Source organism: Stegostoma tigrinum, chromosome 10 (genome assembly GCF_030684315.1).
Source record: "Stegostoma tigrinum isolate sSteTig4 chromosome 10, sSteTig4.hap1, whole genome shotgun sequence".
Lineage (NCBI taxonomy): Eukaryota > Metazoa > Chordata > Chondrichthyes > Orectolobiformes > Stegostomatidae > Stegostoma > Stegostoma tigrinum.
Window position 1 is genome coordinate 25509466 of NC_081363.1, and position 16750 is coordinate 25526215.

Consider the following 16750-nt stretch of genomic DNA (forward strand, 5'->3'; position numbering starts at 1 on the left):
GAAAATCAGCTCCTTGTTCAGAAGTGAGGTGTATGACACCCCCTTGAGGTCAAGGCCATATTTGACCAAGTGTTGCATCAAGGAGCCCTGGCAAAACTGGAATCAGTGCTTGTTAGAAAGCAGACTCGCCACTGCTTGGAGTCATACCTGGGAGATAAGAAGGTTATTGGAGGTCAGTCTTCTCAATCCAGGACATCAGGAACAATCCCCATTTGCTTGGATGGGTGCTGCTTTAAAAACACTCAAGAGGCTTGACGCCATCCATGATAAAGCAGCCACTTGTTTGGCACATCTGGACACATCCACTCCCTCTACCACTAACGTTCAGTAGCAGCATTCGTGTATACTTGAGAAAATGCAGCACAAAAATCACCAAAGATCTTTAGAGAGCACTTTCCAAGCTTATGACCACTTCCTAGAAGGGCAAGGGCAGCAGATACATTAGAACACCATCATCTGCAAATTCCCTCCCAAGATGCACACTGTCCTGATATAGAAATATATCACCGTTCCGTCACTGTCACTAGGTCAAATTCCTGGAATTCTCTCCCTAAGGGTATTGTAGGTCTACCTACAGCGTTTCGATTGCTGTGGTTTAGAATGGCTCACCACCACCTTTTCGAGAGCAACTAGGGATGGGCAATTAATGCTGGCCAAGCAGCGCTGCCTACATCCCACAAATGTTGTTTTTATTCACAAAACATAAGACAGTACAGCACAGGAATGGGCTCTTCAGCCCATCATGTTTGTACTAACTATGATGGTATTCCAAAATAATCCCATCTGTGTGTCCCTCTAAGCGCTGCCTGTTTACATGTCGTCTAAATATCTCTTAAACTTTGCTTTTGTATCTGCTTCTAATTGGACTGCAAGTAGTGCATTGATTTAACGACTTATGGTCCTAAAAACAAATGGTCTATAATTTTAGAGTAAAGCTCAATTTGAGATCAGTAAACACCTCAGATTCTTTCACTTTAATGTTACAAATAATTTTCAGTGAAAGACTGCCAAAAGTACTGCACTTAGAATTATTCTTTAGTTAAACATTTTTCACTTGAACAATTTTGAGTATAAGTTGCTGTTTTTCTTTTCTCTGCTGTATGCTATAGGTTCGTCAACTTGCAGATCACCTTAACAAATTGAGATCTGTGTTTGATATTGGCCAACCTTAAAATTTCTAACCTCCCATAATTGATTGTTGTTTCTGTATGTTGTGATATGGGAACATGCCTGTCCTCAGTGCTTTGCACTCTTCCATTTGTGGATCTGCTAGTTTTGCTTGAAATTAGAAGGATGAAAGCCAGTTGTGTATGGCAACACATTAGAAGTACTGTATAATGATTTTTTTTTTTAAAAATACTGTTTTAAGAAAAAATTAGAAGCTCCAAAATGTTTCAAAGGTATGTTAGGATATCTGATAGTCCAGTATCTGCAGACACTTCCTAATTGTAACTTCTATTTTAGAAATTAATCTCCTGTCCTGATTTCAATTGCATTTTGCTTAGCTAGCTAAAATGCTGACATTTCCTTTGACTATCTCTGTTTTTTTCTGCCAAGCTGCTGAGATACACCATGGACAAAATGGGTCTAGAGCAGGTGAAAATCATAGCCAGCGATAATCTTTGGGATCCAATATCTTGGTCTGTGCTTCAAGATACTGAACTATATGATGTGGTCGACATTATTGGGTAGGCATTTATATCCTCCATTCTCTCAAGATATTAAAAATTATTAGGCCTACAATGCTAGTGAGCTACTTCTTTGGGAAAGGAAAAAATAGATTCAGGTTCTTTACATTTTGAATGTTCCCTGTCTTGATACTGGAGTTTGAAATCTGACATTTGAAGTATTCCATGTTTGTGCAGATGTAGAGTCAAGCAGTCTAACTATACAAACTCTTGACTGGGTTATAAATGTCAGTGAACAACTTGAAATAGGAATAAATGTAAACAACAGTGTGTCCATGTCAATGTTTTTGCGTAAGTGTCCAAGTCCCTGTTTATTGTCCTTTTTATTAATTGTGGTAAATCTAATGTGGTAAAATCGATTCTTTGTTGAAGCTGATTACCAAGTTATTGAGATTTTCTTAGTTTTCACACTTTGTTACCGTTTAGCTGTGTTTTTGAAGTCACAGTTGATGTGATTTGAGCGTGATATCCATTGCACATAGCGTAATTTTTTTTAAGTCGTTTCTTTTCCCCAAACTATTTAAAGTCGAACTAGGTGTAATTTTTTTCAATGTTTGAATGAAATACAAACTTCTTGGGTTTATTATGAATATTTCTTTTTATATCTTTAGAGCCCATTATCCTGGAACATTTTCAAGTAGTAACGCCAGGAAGACACGGAAGAAACTATGGTCATCTGAAGACTACAGTACTGTGAATGATCATGTTGGAGGAGGCTGCTGGGCTCGTATACTTAACCAGAATTTTGTCAATGGCAATATGACTTCGTAAGTATAAACATGGATTCTGTTGACAAACATCTGACAGTGTTTCATCCTGCAGTATTCCATAGCAAGCATGTTCTTGGTTTGTGAACGATAACAATAATGCAATTCATGAACTTTACTCTTGAGCTATTGTGCTACTTGGGATGATGCTCCTTCCACAATGCCCTGAAGTAGGGAGTCTAAAGAGATTTACTCATTGTCAACATGTTACTGAAGGCTGACATCCAGTAGGAAGGCGAATGAAACATTGGCCTTTATTGCAAAAGGAGTTGAGTACTGGAGCAGTAAAATCCTGCTTCCATTGCATAGAATTTTGATTAGACTACACCTGGTATACTGTGTGCAGTTTTAGTATCCTTGCCTCAGAAAAGATATTAAATGTAAATAAATCCCATAGGCTTGATCAAGTGTTTCCCAGGAAGCTAGGGAAGAAAATATGGGGCCCTAAGCAGAGATATTTGTATGTTCAACAGCCATGGGTGAGGTGCCAGAAGTCAAAGTCAAGTTACCATGGCCTTACCAAACCATAGGTTACTCTCATTAGAGAGGGATGGCTGAGAGTGACCATACTCCAGGCGAGAACAGAGGTTGAGAAGGAGAGTCCTTCATAGTAACCTCAGCCACTGGGGATTGAACTCGTGCTGTTGCCGTTGCACTGCTTTGCAAACCAACCGCACACAAACAGACCTAAAGCACCGCCGCCGTATGCCAGAAGTCTGGAAGGTGGCTACTTGTGCCATTACTTAAGGCTGCAAAGAAAAGCCAGGGAACTTCAGACCAGTGAGCCTGATATTGGTAGTGGGTGAGTTGTTGGAGTGGATTCTGAGAGATAAGATCTGTGTGCCTTTGGAAAGGCATAGACTAATTAGGGACCGTCAGCATGGCTTTGTGCACGGGAAATAGTGTCTCTCAAGCTTGATTTGAGAAGATGATCAAGAAAATAGATGAAGGCAAAGCAGTGGATATTTTGGACTTCAGCAAAGCCTTTGACAAGGTTCCACATTGTAGACTGGTTAGTAAGGTTAGGTCACATGGAATCCAAGGAGAGCTAGACAATGAGATACAAAATTGGCTTAACAGTAGGAGATAGAGGGTGGTGATGGAGGGTTGTAGCTCACACTGGAGATTTGTGATCAACAATGTGCCACAAGGATCGAAATTGGGTCCACTTTGTCATTTTATATAAACAATTTGGGTGAGAATATAGGAAGCACAGTTGGCAAGTTGGCAAATTACATCAAAATTGGTGGTATAGCAGATAGTAAACATGGTTATCTAGCAATACAACAGGGTCTTGATCAACTCGGCCAGTGAGCCAAGGAATGGCAGATGGATTTTAATTTAGATGAATGTGAGGTATTGTGTTTTGGTAAGACCAATCAGGGCAGAATTTATGCTGTTAATGGTAGGGCCCTGGGGAGTGTTGTCAAACAGAGCGATCTAGAGGTGCAGTTTGAAAGTGGTGTCTCAGGTAGACGGTGTTTAAGGAGGCATTTGGCACACTTGCCTTCATCGGTCAGAGCTTTAAGTACAAGAGTTGGGACATGGTGTTACAGCTGTCTATTGGTAAGGGCACATTTGGATCACTGCATATAATATTTGGTCCCCCCACTATAAGAAGAATGTTATTAAACTGAGAAAGGTACAAAAAAGATTGAGAAGGATGTTAGAGACTGTACGGTTTAAGTTATAAGCAGAGGCTACATAGGCTGAGACTTTTATCTCTGAAGCACCAGAGGCTGAGGGATGACCTTAGAGGTCTATAAAATTACAAGGGGCATAGATAAGATGAATAGCCAAGGTCATTTCCCCAGGGTAGGGGAGTTTAAAACTAGAGGGCATGGGTTTAAGGTGAGAGGGGAAAGATATGAAAGAGACCTGAGAGGCAACTTTTTCAGATGGTGAATATATGGAATGTGCTGCTAGACCACTTGGTAGAGGCAAGTACAATTACAACATTTTAAAAGACATTTGGGCAAGTACTTGGATAGGAAAGATTGAAGGAGATGGGCCAAATGCAGGCAAATGGGGAGTTAAGTTTAGGAGACCGACGAGTTGGGCCGAGGAGTCTGTTTCTATGCTGCATGACTGTGCCATGAAGGGAGTGCCATGGAGGTTCACCAGACCTTTTCCTCGGACTGACCAATGAAGAGAGATTTGGCAACTGGACCTACGTGCTCTGAAGTTTGGAAGAATGAGAGGTGACCTCATTGAAACCTCCACATAAGATGTTACACCTGTTTGGAACCTCTTGAACCGTGAGGCCCAATTTAAAAATGAGGATAGTGCGGATAAAAGCATTGAAGATTTTGATCAGCCATGATCGTAATGAATGACTGTGTAGGTTCATCAGGCTGAAAGGCCTAATCCTAAATTTGAATCTGATTGGAAACTGAAATTACAACAACGCATTGCTTTTCTTCTGCTAGCACAATCGCATGGAACTTAGTGGCAAGTTATTATAAAGATTTACCATTTGGCCAGGATGGACTGATGACTGCAGATGAACCGTGGAGTGGGCATTATGATGTGCAGTCACCCATTTGGATTACAGGTAAACACATATTCATTAAGATTCAAACTTTATGGGCCAAAAATCAAAACATTCTGTATATCCACCTAATGACTGAACCACAGAATTGTTGCAGCACAGATAGAGGCCATCCAGTCTTTGTGCTGGCTCTCCCTAGGAGCAATTTCCGCAGTACCAAACATTGTCTTCTCTCTGTAGCAATATACTTACTTGTAAATTATCTGTTTTTTTTAAAACATCCAGTTATCCAGGTAATTGATTTTTTGCCCTTGCATCAATTAACATAACACAGAGACTGAGGAGCATTAAAACTCAGTTTTAATGGTTCTGATTATTTGTTTGTTAGGTAAAACAAAAAGGAGGAAAAAAAAATACACTGGGTGGCACAGTGGTTAGCACTGCTGCCTCACAACACTAGAGACTGGTTTTGATTCCACCCTCAAGCGACTATGTGTACGGAGTTTGCACACTCTCCCCATATCTGTGGGTTTCCTCTGGGTCCTACGGTTTCCTCCCACAGCCCAAAGATGTGCAGGTTAGGTGGACTTGCCATGCTAAATTGCCTGTGGTATCTTGGGTGGAAAATGTGGGGATCGGGTAGGGGCTGGTTCTGGGTGGACTGCTTTTCAGGGGGTCAGTGTAGACTCAATGGGCCGAATCGCCATCTTCTACATTTGTAGGGATTCTATGACTATCCAATTCTTTTGCTTTTTCATGAAATATTCAAAATACATATTAATTTTGTGTTACTTTTTTATAGTTGAAGGCATTAGATGGTGATTATTAAATGGGTGAACATGCTTTATCATTAACGTGCATTACTCAATTTAGAAAGCTGTTTTGGTTCTGGGAAAATTGCACTGTTGGTGTTAAGAACTGTATTTCTCCAGATTTTAAATGCTTATGAGCATTATGGTAGATAAATTATGGTAGAGTTTTGTCACCAAAGCTCAGTGGATTGATGTAGCTCACGGTTACTCGTGGCACAATGGTGGTGCAGTAATATTGGAGCAATTAAGTATGTGCCTGTATAGCAAATAATGCCATCAGAAGGTAGGTGATCTAGTAAATGCCAAGCATTAGCACGTCAAGTCATCAACTGTAGTAGTAGCAGCAAAGAAATGAATCATATGGCCCAACATATCCATGCAATTGTCTGTTCTCTGCGCAAGCCTCTATCTAATCTAATCTTCATCAAACATAATGAACATGTTTCTTCCTCGTGGTTACCTGAATTACACTCAAATCTGTCAATTCCTTAAACTAGTGGTACTAAATATTCTGAATATATCTGTGTATATGTACATTACTCTAACTTTTGTGAAAGAAAGTATAGATTCAAAATGAGCATAGGCTGCTAACCTGCCTGAATTTACAGTGTGAATGTTTTTCATGCAAATGTTTCACTTGTATAGAAATATTAGTCTAAGATGTACCTGATTCACATAGTGAAAAACATAGAAAGGAAAAACACCTTATCAGTATCTGAAAAAAATAAAGATAATGTTTCAGGATGAGACTCCAATCAGCACTAGACAAAAGACAGGATATAATTAGTTTGCATTTGAAATGGGCAACATGCTCCACAGAGACACCAACCTCTAATATCAGTGACGTGCACGTTCTGTGAACAAATTTAAAAATATAAATTAACAGAGACCTAGGTAGAGTATGAGTCATTGACGGGGACTGGGCAACTTGCCTGTCAGACTCACTGAGCCAGAAACAAAGTTAATAAATCATATTTTATCTGAGTTTTATTAATGGGGCATCAAGCACAAGAGTAAGATGATGTTAAAGACCATATGGAGCTAGAGGAACACAGCAGGCCAGGCAGCAAAAGAGGAGCAGGAAAGTTGACATTTTGGGAAATGTGATTAAAATCTGGAATGTGCTGCCTGAGTGAGTGGTAGAGGCAAGCTCAATCAAGGCATTCAAGAGGAATTGGATTATGATCTCAAAAGGAGGAAAATGAATGGCGAAATAACAAAGGGAGTAGAATGGCACTCAGCTACTTGTTCACTTGGTGAATGAACACCAACACAAATGGACCAAATGGTGCCCCTCTGTTATACCACGTCCATTATTCTGCCCAGTACCTTGGCAAATCTATATCCCCAATCCTTGAGTATTCCTCAGCATTCTTACTCTCCTGCTTGACTATTGTTAAAATAAGCCCAAGCCAACAGCTCCCTGAACCACCTTTGCCTACCTCCGAATTGCCCATCAAGCAATACGTCATTGCCTCCTCTTAAGTGGCAACTACCCCATCATACTTTCAGATACCTTCCTACACATTGCATCAGTTAATCTTGTCAACTTTGTTCCTCATTCCATTAATCATCATAAACATTTCAATTCCGTCATTCCTTAGGCATCTATCCTCCAGACAATGAGGATCTGTGCAGTCTGTTCTCATAATTTCCATTTTGTCGCCAGTATGATGCTGAAGATTTGCACTGCACACCTCCAAGGCTATTATGCCCTTCCTGAGATGTGGTGCCCAGATCAGAGTGCAGCATTCTATACTGGGCTATGTAAGAGCTCCATATGATTGCAACTTGACTTTCACTGCGACATAATTCCAGTTTCTTTAGTTTGAAGGCTAACATTTCATTTGCCTCTTGTAACCTTTTGGTATCCTGTGCACTAGTTTTAATTGATTTCTGTAATTGGTCCAATAAATCTTTTCTGCTTTTCCATGGTTCTAACCTCTCACCATTTAAGGAATTACCTCCTCTTTTGCATACACAGTAGATGACCTGATACATCTCTGAACTTTGCCTGCCACAGATATGCCCACCAATTTAATCTATTAATCTCACGTTGTAATTTTGTACTCCCACCTGTGCTGTTTACTGTCCCACTTCACTTGGTGTTTCAGCCAGTTTGGAAAAGTGGTTCTCCCTTCAACCAAGTCATTTATGCCTACAGTGAAAATCTGATACCTCAGAACAAATCTCTAACAGAGAGCTTAGTCACATCTACTCTTCCATTGTTGTCATGAACCTCCATTGACATGTTGGTTGTTCAACCTAGTGCATTAATTGTTAACATATTTTAGAAATAGAAAGAAACAACTACTTTTTACAATGCATAGATAAAAGGCGTCGCATTTTAAAGTGACTCATTATCTTGTCAGAATTGAGCACGATTGCTCTAAGTTTCCTGCTTTGCTTGAAAGAAAGATGCTGAATGTGTGATGTGCTATCTGAATTAATTTTTATCTTTTGCAGCACACACCACACAGTTCACTCAGCCAGGATGGCACTACCTGAAGACTGTTGGTCACTTGCAGAAGGGTGGCAGTTATGTGGCCCTTACTGATGGGAAGGGAAATATCACCATTATCATAGAAACAATGGTATCTACATTTCATCATGTTACATACTACACTGTTTCCTGGCCCCAGACTGTGTTCTTGTATGGATCTTTACCTGTTTGTTGCTCTGTCATCATATTTGGCCATTTTTTTCACACCACATTTTTTCCCTTTCTGGTTATTTTCCTGAGCACAGAATTGACAAAGCAATGCTGCTGAATTTATTGAGCCATTTCAAAACCCAGTAGTAGCTGATGGTTGCTGCACAGCATCTGGAATGAAAATATTTCTGATTCTATGAAACTGCTCGTTATTACAAAGCCTATGAGTTAGATGTGCAAGATTGGCATGAATAAGTACGATGTCTTCCAAAAGTATTTACTCTTGACTGTCTTTTAGATTACAACTTAAGGGTAGGATGTAAGTTCAAAGTTGTTCATATCAAAATACTTTTTTACTTTATTCAGAGTATTTGTACTTTTTCTCTCAACTTTTTCTCATCACATAAAACACAATCGTTCAAACTACTGGGTACATAAACATGAGATGTCATTTTTAATTAGGGTATCTTCAAAATTACATTTTTTTTCATTTGCCCTTGTTTCAAACTAATTTGGAATAAATAATTAGAATGGTGACACCATTACTCATTACCGCCATCTGCTAGTATGTGAAATGTTAATATCTGAAAGGTAACTAGGAGACAACCTGCAGCTGATATTGAGGCCTCTAAGGGAAAGTTAAAATAGTTTAGTGGTGTCAAGATTAGAGGATCTGCTATTGGAAGCAATCTCGCACTATGAAATTTACTATTAGAGAGCGGTTTTAAAGTAATTTCCCCTTTTAATTATAGATATATTAGATTCTGACCTTATCATTTAGTAAGCAAGATCTCATTTCATGATCTCATTTTAATATATCTAATGGTGTTAGAACTTTTGGAAAAATAGAGAGACTCCCTATTCTCTGAAAAAGGGTGCTTAATTAAGGTAGAGGAGCAAGGGGATCTGGCTGTTTGTGATTACAAATCAACACCTTATGTACAGGTGCAGTCGGTGATGAATGAAATCACAAAAAATGTAATCATGGGACTGAGGGTAACTTCTAGAGGGGTTGAATTGAAAAGCAGAGAAATTGATTTAAATTTGTTCAAAATCTTGGTTAGGCCAAATCTGAAGAGATCCAGTCTCCAAAAATGGATTTTTGTGTCTTGAAGAAAGTACAAGAGAGATTTATTAGGATGCTACCAGAACTGAAAATTTACGCCCTTCAGGGAAGATTGACAGGCTGGGGCTCTTTTCTGTAGCAAAGAAAAGATGCAAGTGTGACCTTTCACAGAGATATGATTGCTAAAATGTTCAATCGGGTGAAATTAGTGAAGATGTTGCCAGTTGTGCGAGACATAGAGCTAATAGTGATAAATCTAATATAGTCATTAATAAAATCATTGTGGTATTTGATAGAAATTTATTTGTCCAAACAATTCTACCACAAGAAGGGTTTAGGCAATTGGCATTGATGCATTTAAGGGGAAGTTTATGCTCTAGTGGAACGTAAACGTTAGCATGGCGATGTGGAACTGACTGATTTGTTTCCATGTTACTAACACTGGGTAATGAACTGACTTGGTTTGTGATAGAAATCACGTCAACAATATGCATTTAGATTCTTTGATTTCAGTAAAATTGCAGGCATCTCTTTATCATTGCATTGGATGTCATTTCATTTATGGTACATTTTAGCATTGAGCATCATTTTAAGTTTTTTTTTCTAAACCTAGACCCGTGATCATTCAATATGTATCAGGCCACCGCTACCACCTTACGATGTCTTTCAGCAAAATGTGACTTTTAAATTACAAGGATCATTTGTAAGTACCATTTGTTGATCAGTGCATGTTGTTTGTTTTGTGTATGGAGGGAGGAAATTATTTTGTAGTCGCATTTTGTCATTAGTAATAGCCACAAACATAATTTCCTCCACTTTTCCTTCTAAATGGACCTCCAAGATTTGTGCACAGTTACAAGTTCCAGTTCTGGATGTTAGTGCTGTGAACCAAATCGTTACCTTGGTCACCATGTGCAGAACATCAGAGCTTAAAGGGAACATTAGTTACGAGTAAGAAAGTTGCAGAAGTAATGTGAATTGGAGAGTAGCACAATGCTTTGAAAAAGAGGGGATTGAATCAAAATTTATCGAAACCCCTCCTTCACAGCCTACATGAGTCAATGTTAATTATGTGACTGAGATGTAATCAATGACCTAAGCTATATTACTAGCTAATTTTATTAGTTTAAGATGGTTTGTGGTAACACCTTTATGAGCTATCCTTTATTTGTAGATTTAAATGTGTTATTTTCCTTTGTTCAACAATAAATGCAATGATTAATAACCTATGTGTAATTTTTCTTCAGAAAAATATTGAAGCTTTGAAAGTATGGCATTCAAAATTTGACTTTGTCAAGAATTCATCAACATTTTTTAACCAGATGTCTGAAATCAAGGTAATTCTTGTTGCTTTTCTAGACCAACTAAAATGAGACTTTTTTTAATTCTGATTTTCTAGCATGCTATTTTATACTGAAAAGATTAGCAATGCACAACATGAGTTACAAAATGCATTTGACTAAGTTCTTCCTTCTTTATCCTTCTCTGCTGTTGCCACATAATTATATCTAGCTGTGGTGCCTTTTCAGTTAGTTTCACTCATATCACATCAGCTTGAGAAAGTTTAAGGCATTATATTGCAATGGCATCCTTCATTTAAATCCAATGCTGGGGGCCTACAAGTAGCCTACACCTGAAAGGTTTTGGAAGAATTAATTAGTACTTTGACTTCACAGGCTGGTAAACTGCTGGAAGATTAGTTTTTGGTCTCATTTCTAGTTGAGCCATAACTCAATCTACAGAAGTCTGAATGGAAGACAAATACCAATGATGATGAGTTCTCTTTAACAAGTTAGTTCAGAGATTTCCTCATCATTAAAGTTAGCTCACTAACAGAGTTCCACAGTTTGTTTTGGGATACAGTATGAAATGGATAAAAATTCATTGTAAATTTTACTCCTTCACATTTTTTGTTCAAAAAGACTTTGTGATTCATGTTGGACAGCAGCCCGCTTTCTAGAATCTGGCATAGGTACATAGTTACACCTACAAAATCTTACATTTTGTAATGCATTCTGCAAATTGCAGAAATTCTCGATTTTAAATTGATTATTTTAATTCAGCCTATCAATGGATCATTTTCACTGCAATTGAAGTTGGATGAAATATACACCATGACCACCGTCAATACAGGAAATCGAGGCAGCTTTCCTGAGCCACCACCTTCTACATCATTTCCCAAAGTATATAAGGACAGCTTTAATGTTGGTAAGTGAGCATTTAAAAAAAACTGAAGGCCTCATAAACTTGTCTGCGTTCACCTTGGAAAAAGTAAGATAATTTACAAGGGTCATAACATGTAAAATATTTTGTAATCATCAGTGTAGTGAGTCAGCCTATTTTGGTAGTTTTGAGGGAAAGTACGCAAAAATATTGTTCTTTCACCATTTAGATACAGTTGTAAGAATTTTATTTTTCCACAGCCATTGTTGTTCATGGCATGGAATCTTTCTCTCATTGCCAGGGAACATGGAAAAAATTTGATAAACCAGAGCTACAGAGGCTGAAGGAGCTGAAAATGACTTGCCCACTGCCTCTGGACAATTCTGATGCACCCTACTCAGTGTACCATGTTCAAGGGCACTGATAAAGACGCTGAAAACGTACTGACTGTGCAGGTTGTGACATCAACGATCTTTCTAGATGAATGGACGCATGCTACTAACCTCGATCAAGCTAGTCCAGTTAACTCAAGATATTTTTAGTAAACCTGTTCAGATATATCACAGCTTGTCCGGGGCAGGTAGGACGTGAACTCATAGCTTCTGGCTTAGAGGTAGGGACACTATCACTGCAGCAGCACAAGAGCCCCAAACACGCTCTATATTTTATAATCAACCTGCTCAGTGATGTTACTATACACCTCTGGAGCAGGTAGAACTTGAGCCCTCACTATTCCCCTCTATTTACTACTTGTATCTAGAAGTGCTGCAACTCACTTTTTTTTGCCATCACAAAGCCAACCATGTAACTTGTCACCTGTTATCCACCAGCACTAAACCACCTATGTTTCCAATTAATCAGTTTATGTGCCAAGCCCTGTCCTTATCGCTCCCAGCTAAACATGTGCCATCTGTAGAAGGGACCCAATAGCATTACTTCAAGGATCAATTATCCTAATTTATTAGTGAGGAACGTTTGACTGACTTTTGCTACTATAAATTTAGTTCAGAGGAGTAGTATGATGTGGCCTGGGAGGCACTTTAGTGGCAAGTTATTTTGAACTGAATCTGTTGCTTCCTCATTGGGTGGAACAGAGATAGCATTCCTCAGAAGAGCAAAGTGAAACAGGTTGTATTGCAGCTGTTCTTTAAAGAGATATCTTTTTGAGAATGCTGAGGAAATCTAGCTAGGCCTGTCTATCTCGTGTATACGTTTTTTCACTGCTCTGAGGGTTGAGGCGGAGGGCTTGTTCCAGGAGGCTGCAGATGTCAGCACTTAACTGCAGTGACAGCCTGAACCTCCTAATCCACTGGAATTCCGCTATATCAAGAGAGCTAATGCTGTCCTTGCAGACCTGGTTTTGCTGTTGCTGATGGTGGCGATGTAGCAACTGCTGTTCCTGCTCAACAGAGGAGACTGGACCTGCTCCAAGAAATAGCCTCAGCAATTTGGTGACTATGAAAAGCTTTAACATAATTGATTTAAATATAACCAGTGATCTGATGTATTTATAGTCCTGAAGTTATGAGATGCCACAGAGCTTTGTCAAGTGTACATGGTTATAATATTTTTTCAGTTCCCAGCAGTGTGGCTTTTGAAGTCCTTGATGTTAATATGGAGTTTGGTAAATAATTTTAATCTTGGTGTTCAAATTATCTGTGATTCAGAGAGTCCACCATTCAGTGAAGCACCTAATTTTGCTGACCAGACTGGAGTGTTTGAGTACTTCATAAACTATCAAGATCCTGGTGAACATGTGTTCACTCTACGCCAGGTCATAACTCAGCGACCTATAACTTGGGGAAATGATGCTGACCAAACAATCAGTGTTATTGGTGACTACAAATGGTAAGGCTTCATTTTGTTAATTTAAAATATTTAAACAATGCAAATAGAACTTACTTTGCATGCACAACATTTTTGACTGGCGATTTTACTAAATTTGATTGGCACTTGAACTTTTCATTGCACTCCAATTAGCTTTCAAAGCTTTTAAACCTTGCAACGTTTTGGAAGAGTTGACTTATTTCAATGCAATAGAAAATTAGTGTATTTTTGTCTGTATCTACGGTAAGTTCTCATTCAAAGATGCCCTGCTAAAATTTATTTTGCTTTAAAACCTGTAAGTTTTTTTTTATAGTAATGTTCCTGAGCATCGCAAAATTCATTTTAATGTTATTTATCCAACCCACCTCGTGCCACTTAACTGCAGCCTAATTCCCCCTCAGACCCTGTAACTTGAAGCTGCTTCTGATGCTTAGCTTCTGACATGCAACCTGTCCTCAACCTTGACGTCCCAAACTTGTGGTCTGTTCCCATGCTCACCTTGCAGTTTCTCCCTGTGCTGGATGCTCGGGGAGAGTGGAACCGAAGCCATTGCTGCCCGAGTTCTGCACCAGGAAGCTTTACTCATCAGGCTGTAGGCTGCCTGTTTGAGACATTGCTTATTCCTGGCCATGTCATAGAGTGTGCCTGAGGATATCTTCTTTGAGAAAACCTTGCAAGGATGTTTTGGCCTCCCTGTATCCTCTCTTGGGAAATGAAATAACTTCTCAAATAAATACAATTTTAAAACAATTTCTAAATATATCTTTCTACTTAGTGACTCCTCACCACTAGTCCTGAGGCCTAGAGAGGAGGAAAGTCCCCAAGCTGGAGGACCAGAAAGGTCGAGAGACCTCCATTCAGTGGCCCCAGCGCAGTTACTCCAGCATGGAATTGGGTTAGGCCCTGCAGGATTTCTGTGGTGCCTCCTATCCTTAGTTTACTTTTCTTTCTAAGCTTAATTTCAAAAATAGCATATTGATAATAGGGTGTGTCTGGTGCCATATGAATTGTTGATGCTAGTCTTGGGCATCGTAAATTCCTTTTTTTTTAGAACATTGAACATCACAGCGCAGTACAGGCCCTTCAGCCCTCAATGTTGCGCCAACCTGTGAAATCAATCTGAAGCCCTTCTAACCTACACTATTCCATTATCATCCATATGTTTATCTAACAACCACTTAAATGCCCTTAAAGTTGTCGAGTCTACTACTGTTACAGGCAGGGCATTCCACATCCTTACTACACTCTCTTCTTTTGTAATTCTTCCCTTTATTTTATATGCTAGAATTTTTGAAAGTTTAGGACTGCTGTAAGCAGTTGTTAAGTGAAATCTCAAACTACACAGTAAATAGTAGAAAATTGTGTTTTTTTAAGGTACCCCAGACAGTAGTGAATTAGTGAAATTCTTTACCACAGATAACTTTTGAGGCTGGGTCATTTGAGAAATTCAAGATTCAGATAGAATTTTAATCAGTAAGGGAGTTGAAGGTTTTGGGAAAAGACAGCAATATGGCATTGAGGATTCTCTGATCAGCCATAATCTTGTTGAATGGCCAAGCAATCCAATAGGCCATTCAATGGCCTACATCTGTTCCTCCAACTTATTGTCAAAGTCAAGAGAGTTAGTGGCTGAGAGAGGAACTTGCATTTGGGGTGTTTCCATATATCTGCTGCTGTTCTTCTTGATGGTGGTGGTTGTAGATATGGAGATTGCTGTCCGAGGACCCTTGGTTAAATTCTATATGCCTCTTAGAAGTGTTTCAGTTGAATTGACCCAGTAATCTTTTTCAGGGACTTTATCAACTTGTGCTTGCAGGAAATTAACACTGCCTTTCATTCTCTCTCTCTCTAACATTTTGCCTTTCATCAGGGAATTTGATGGGCAGAGTTGCACTAATGGCTGCTTATTCAACAGGCAATTTATTTAACAGTCCTAAGTGGTAATCAATTTTAATCATGTTTGCTGTGTGAGTAATGAGAGAGAATCTAATAAATAATCACAATGAACTACTACACAATGTGCGGCGTTTTTGTCATAATATTTTTAGAAAGTTGTTCTGCTTCATGCTATTGCTAAGATCCCTGGATATTCTAAGATGTATGTACATAGCAATAAAAGCTGTATGTGTTTGATGTGATGCCAGAATTTTATCAATGGTTTTAAGGCATTTACTCAAAGAATCTCATAGGTTGTGCCCTGTCTGCAGCCTTAACAGGTGTGCATCTTTTTTTTAATGCAAGCTATCGCAATCACTGACCTTGGTTATTTTAGTTGACATGCTGCATATGAACTTTTTTTTTTACTAGGAGAAATCTGAATATAACTTGTGATATACTCATTGAGACTGCCAACACTGGAGGTGTATTTATTGCTGGAAGGGTAGACAAAGGAGGTCAGGTTGTTCGACATGCTGCAGGTTTATTCTACTGGGTCTTTGCTGATGGGAGGTACAAAGTTACAAATGACCTCCGTAAGTCCTTTTTCTTATTATAATATCTGGTAAAGTTGAACTTAATTTTACTTCTCATTACCGCGTTAAGAAAATTGCCAATATGTTCATACAGATTTAATTAATTTTTGAATTTTTTGGCAAAGATCTGTAGTTTGGGTTGTGGATGTGGTTGTTAACTTGTTTTCTGAGCTGCCTTGTTCTCATTCAGACATTTTGTCACCATGCTAGGTGATGTCATCAGTGGAGCCTCCGCTAAAGTGATGTCACTCTATTCTGCTTGGAATTTATACTGTCCAGTCTGTTATGGTGAGTACTGTCATTCCCGGTTTTGATCTGTGTGGGTTTGTATATGGGATCCAATTCTATATGTTTGTTGATTTGAAGTATTGATGGAGAACCATGCCTGTAGGAATTTCCATGCATGTCTATGTTTGGCTTGGGCTACTATGGTTACATTGTCCCAATTAAACTGATGGCCCTCATTGTCTGAATGTTCAATCAACAAACGTAGAATTGGACCCCATATGCAAACCCTTTCAGATCAAAACCAGAAATAACTACTCACTGTAACTGACCAGACAGTATAAATTCCAAGCAGAGTAAAATAACATTGCTTCATCGGAGGTTCCGCTGATGTCACCTTGCATGGTGACGAAATGCCTAAACAAAAACAAGCCAACTCCGTGAGCAAGCCAACAGCCTCAGTTTTTGAATCGCTATAATCCATACGGATGAGAATGCTGTACATTGAATTTTTTTAAAAGAAGATGGCTGCAGCAGCAGGGCAAGGATGTAATATTTTTAAAACTTAGTTTGCCATTGCATTTCAG

At 38.9% G+C, this 16750-nt stretch overlaps 1 protein-coding gene across 4 annotated transcripts in view; it reads left to right on the forward strand.

Annotated features, from left to right (window-relative positions):
* The window catches only part of LOC125455615 (galactocerebrosidase-like), a 65817-nt gene that overhangs the window by 40180 nt on the left and 8887 nt on the right, over window positions 1–16750 (forward strand). For 2 of the 4 annotated variants that reach the window (XM_048537807.2, XM_059649050.1), the window contains 9 exons: window positions 1558–1688; window positions 2300–2455; window positions 4885–5009; window positions 8225–8352; window positions 10091–10180; window positions 10725–10814; window positions 11541–11685; window positions 13308–13488; window positions 15775–15938. In XM_048537807.2, coding sequence (XP_048393764.1) covers window positions 1558–1688; window positions 2300–2455; window positions 4885–5009; window positions 8225–8352; window positions 10091–10180; window positions 10725–10814; window positions 11541–11685; window positions 13308–13488; window positions 15775–15938 — 1210 coding nt within the window. The other 2 variants (XM_048537809.2, XM_048537808.2) reach the window with 2 other exon arrangements.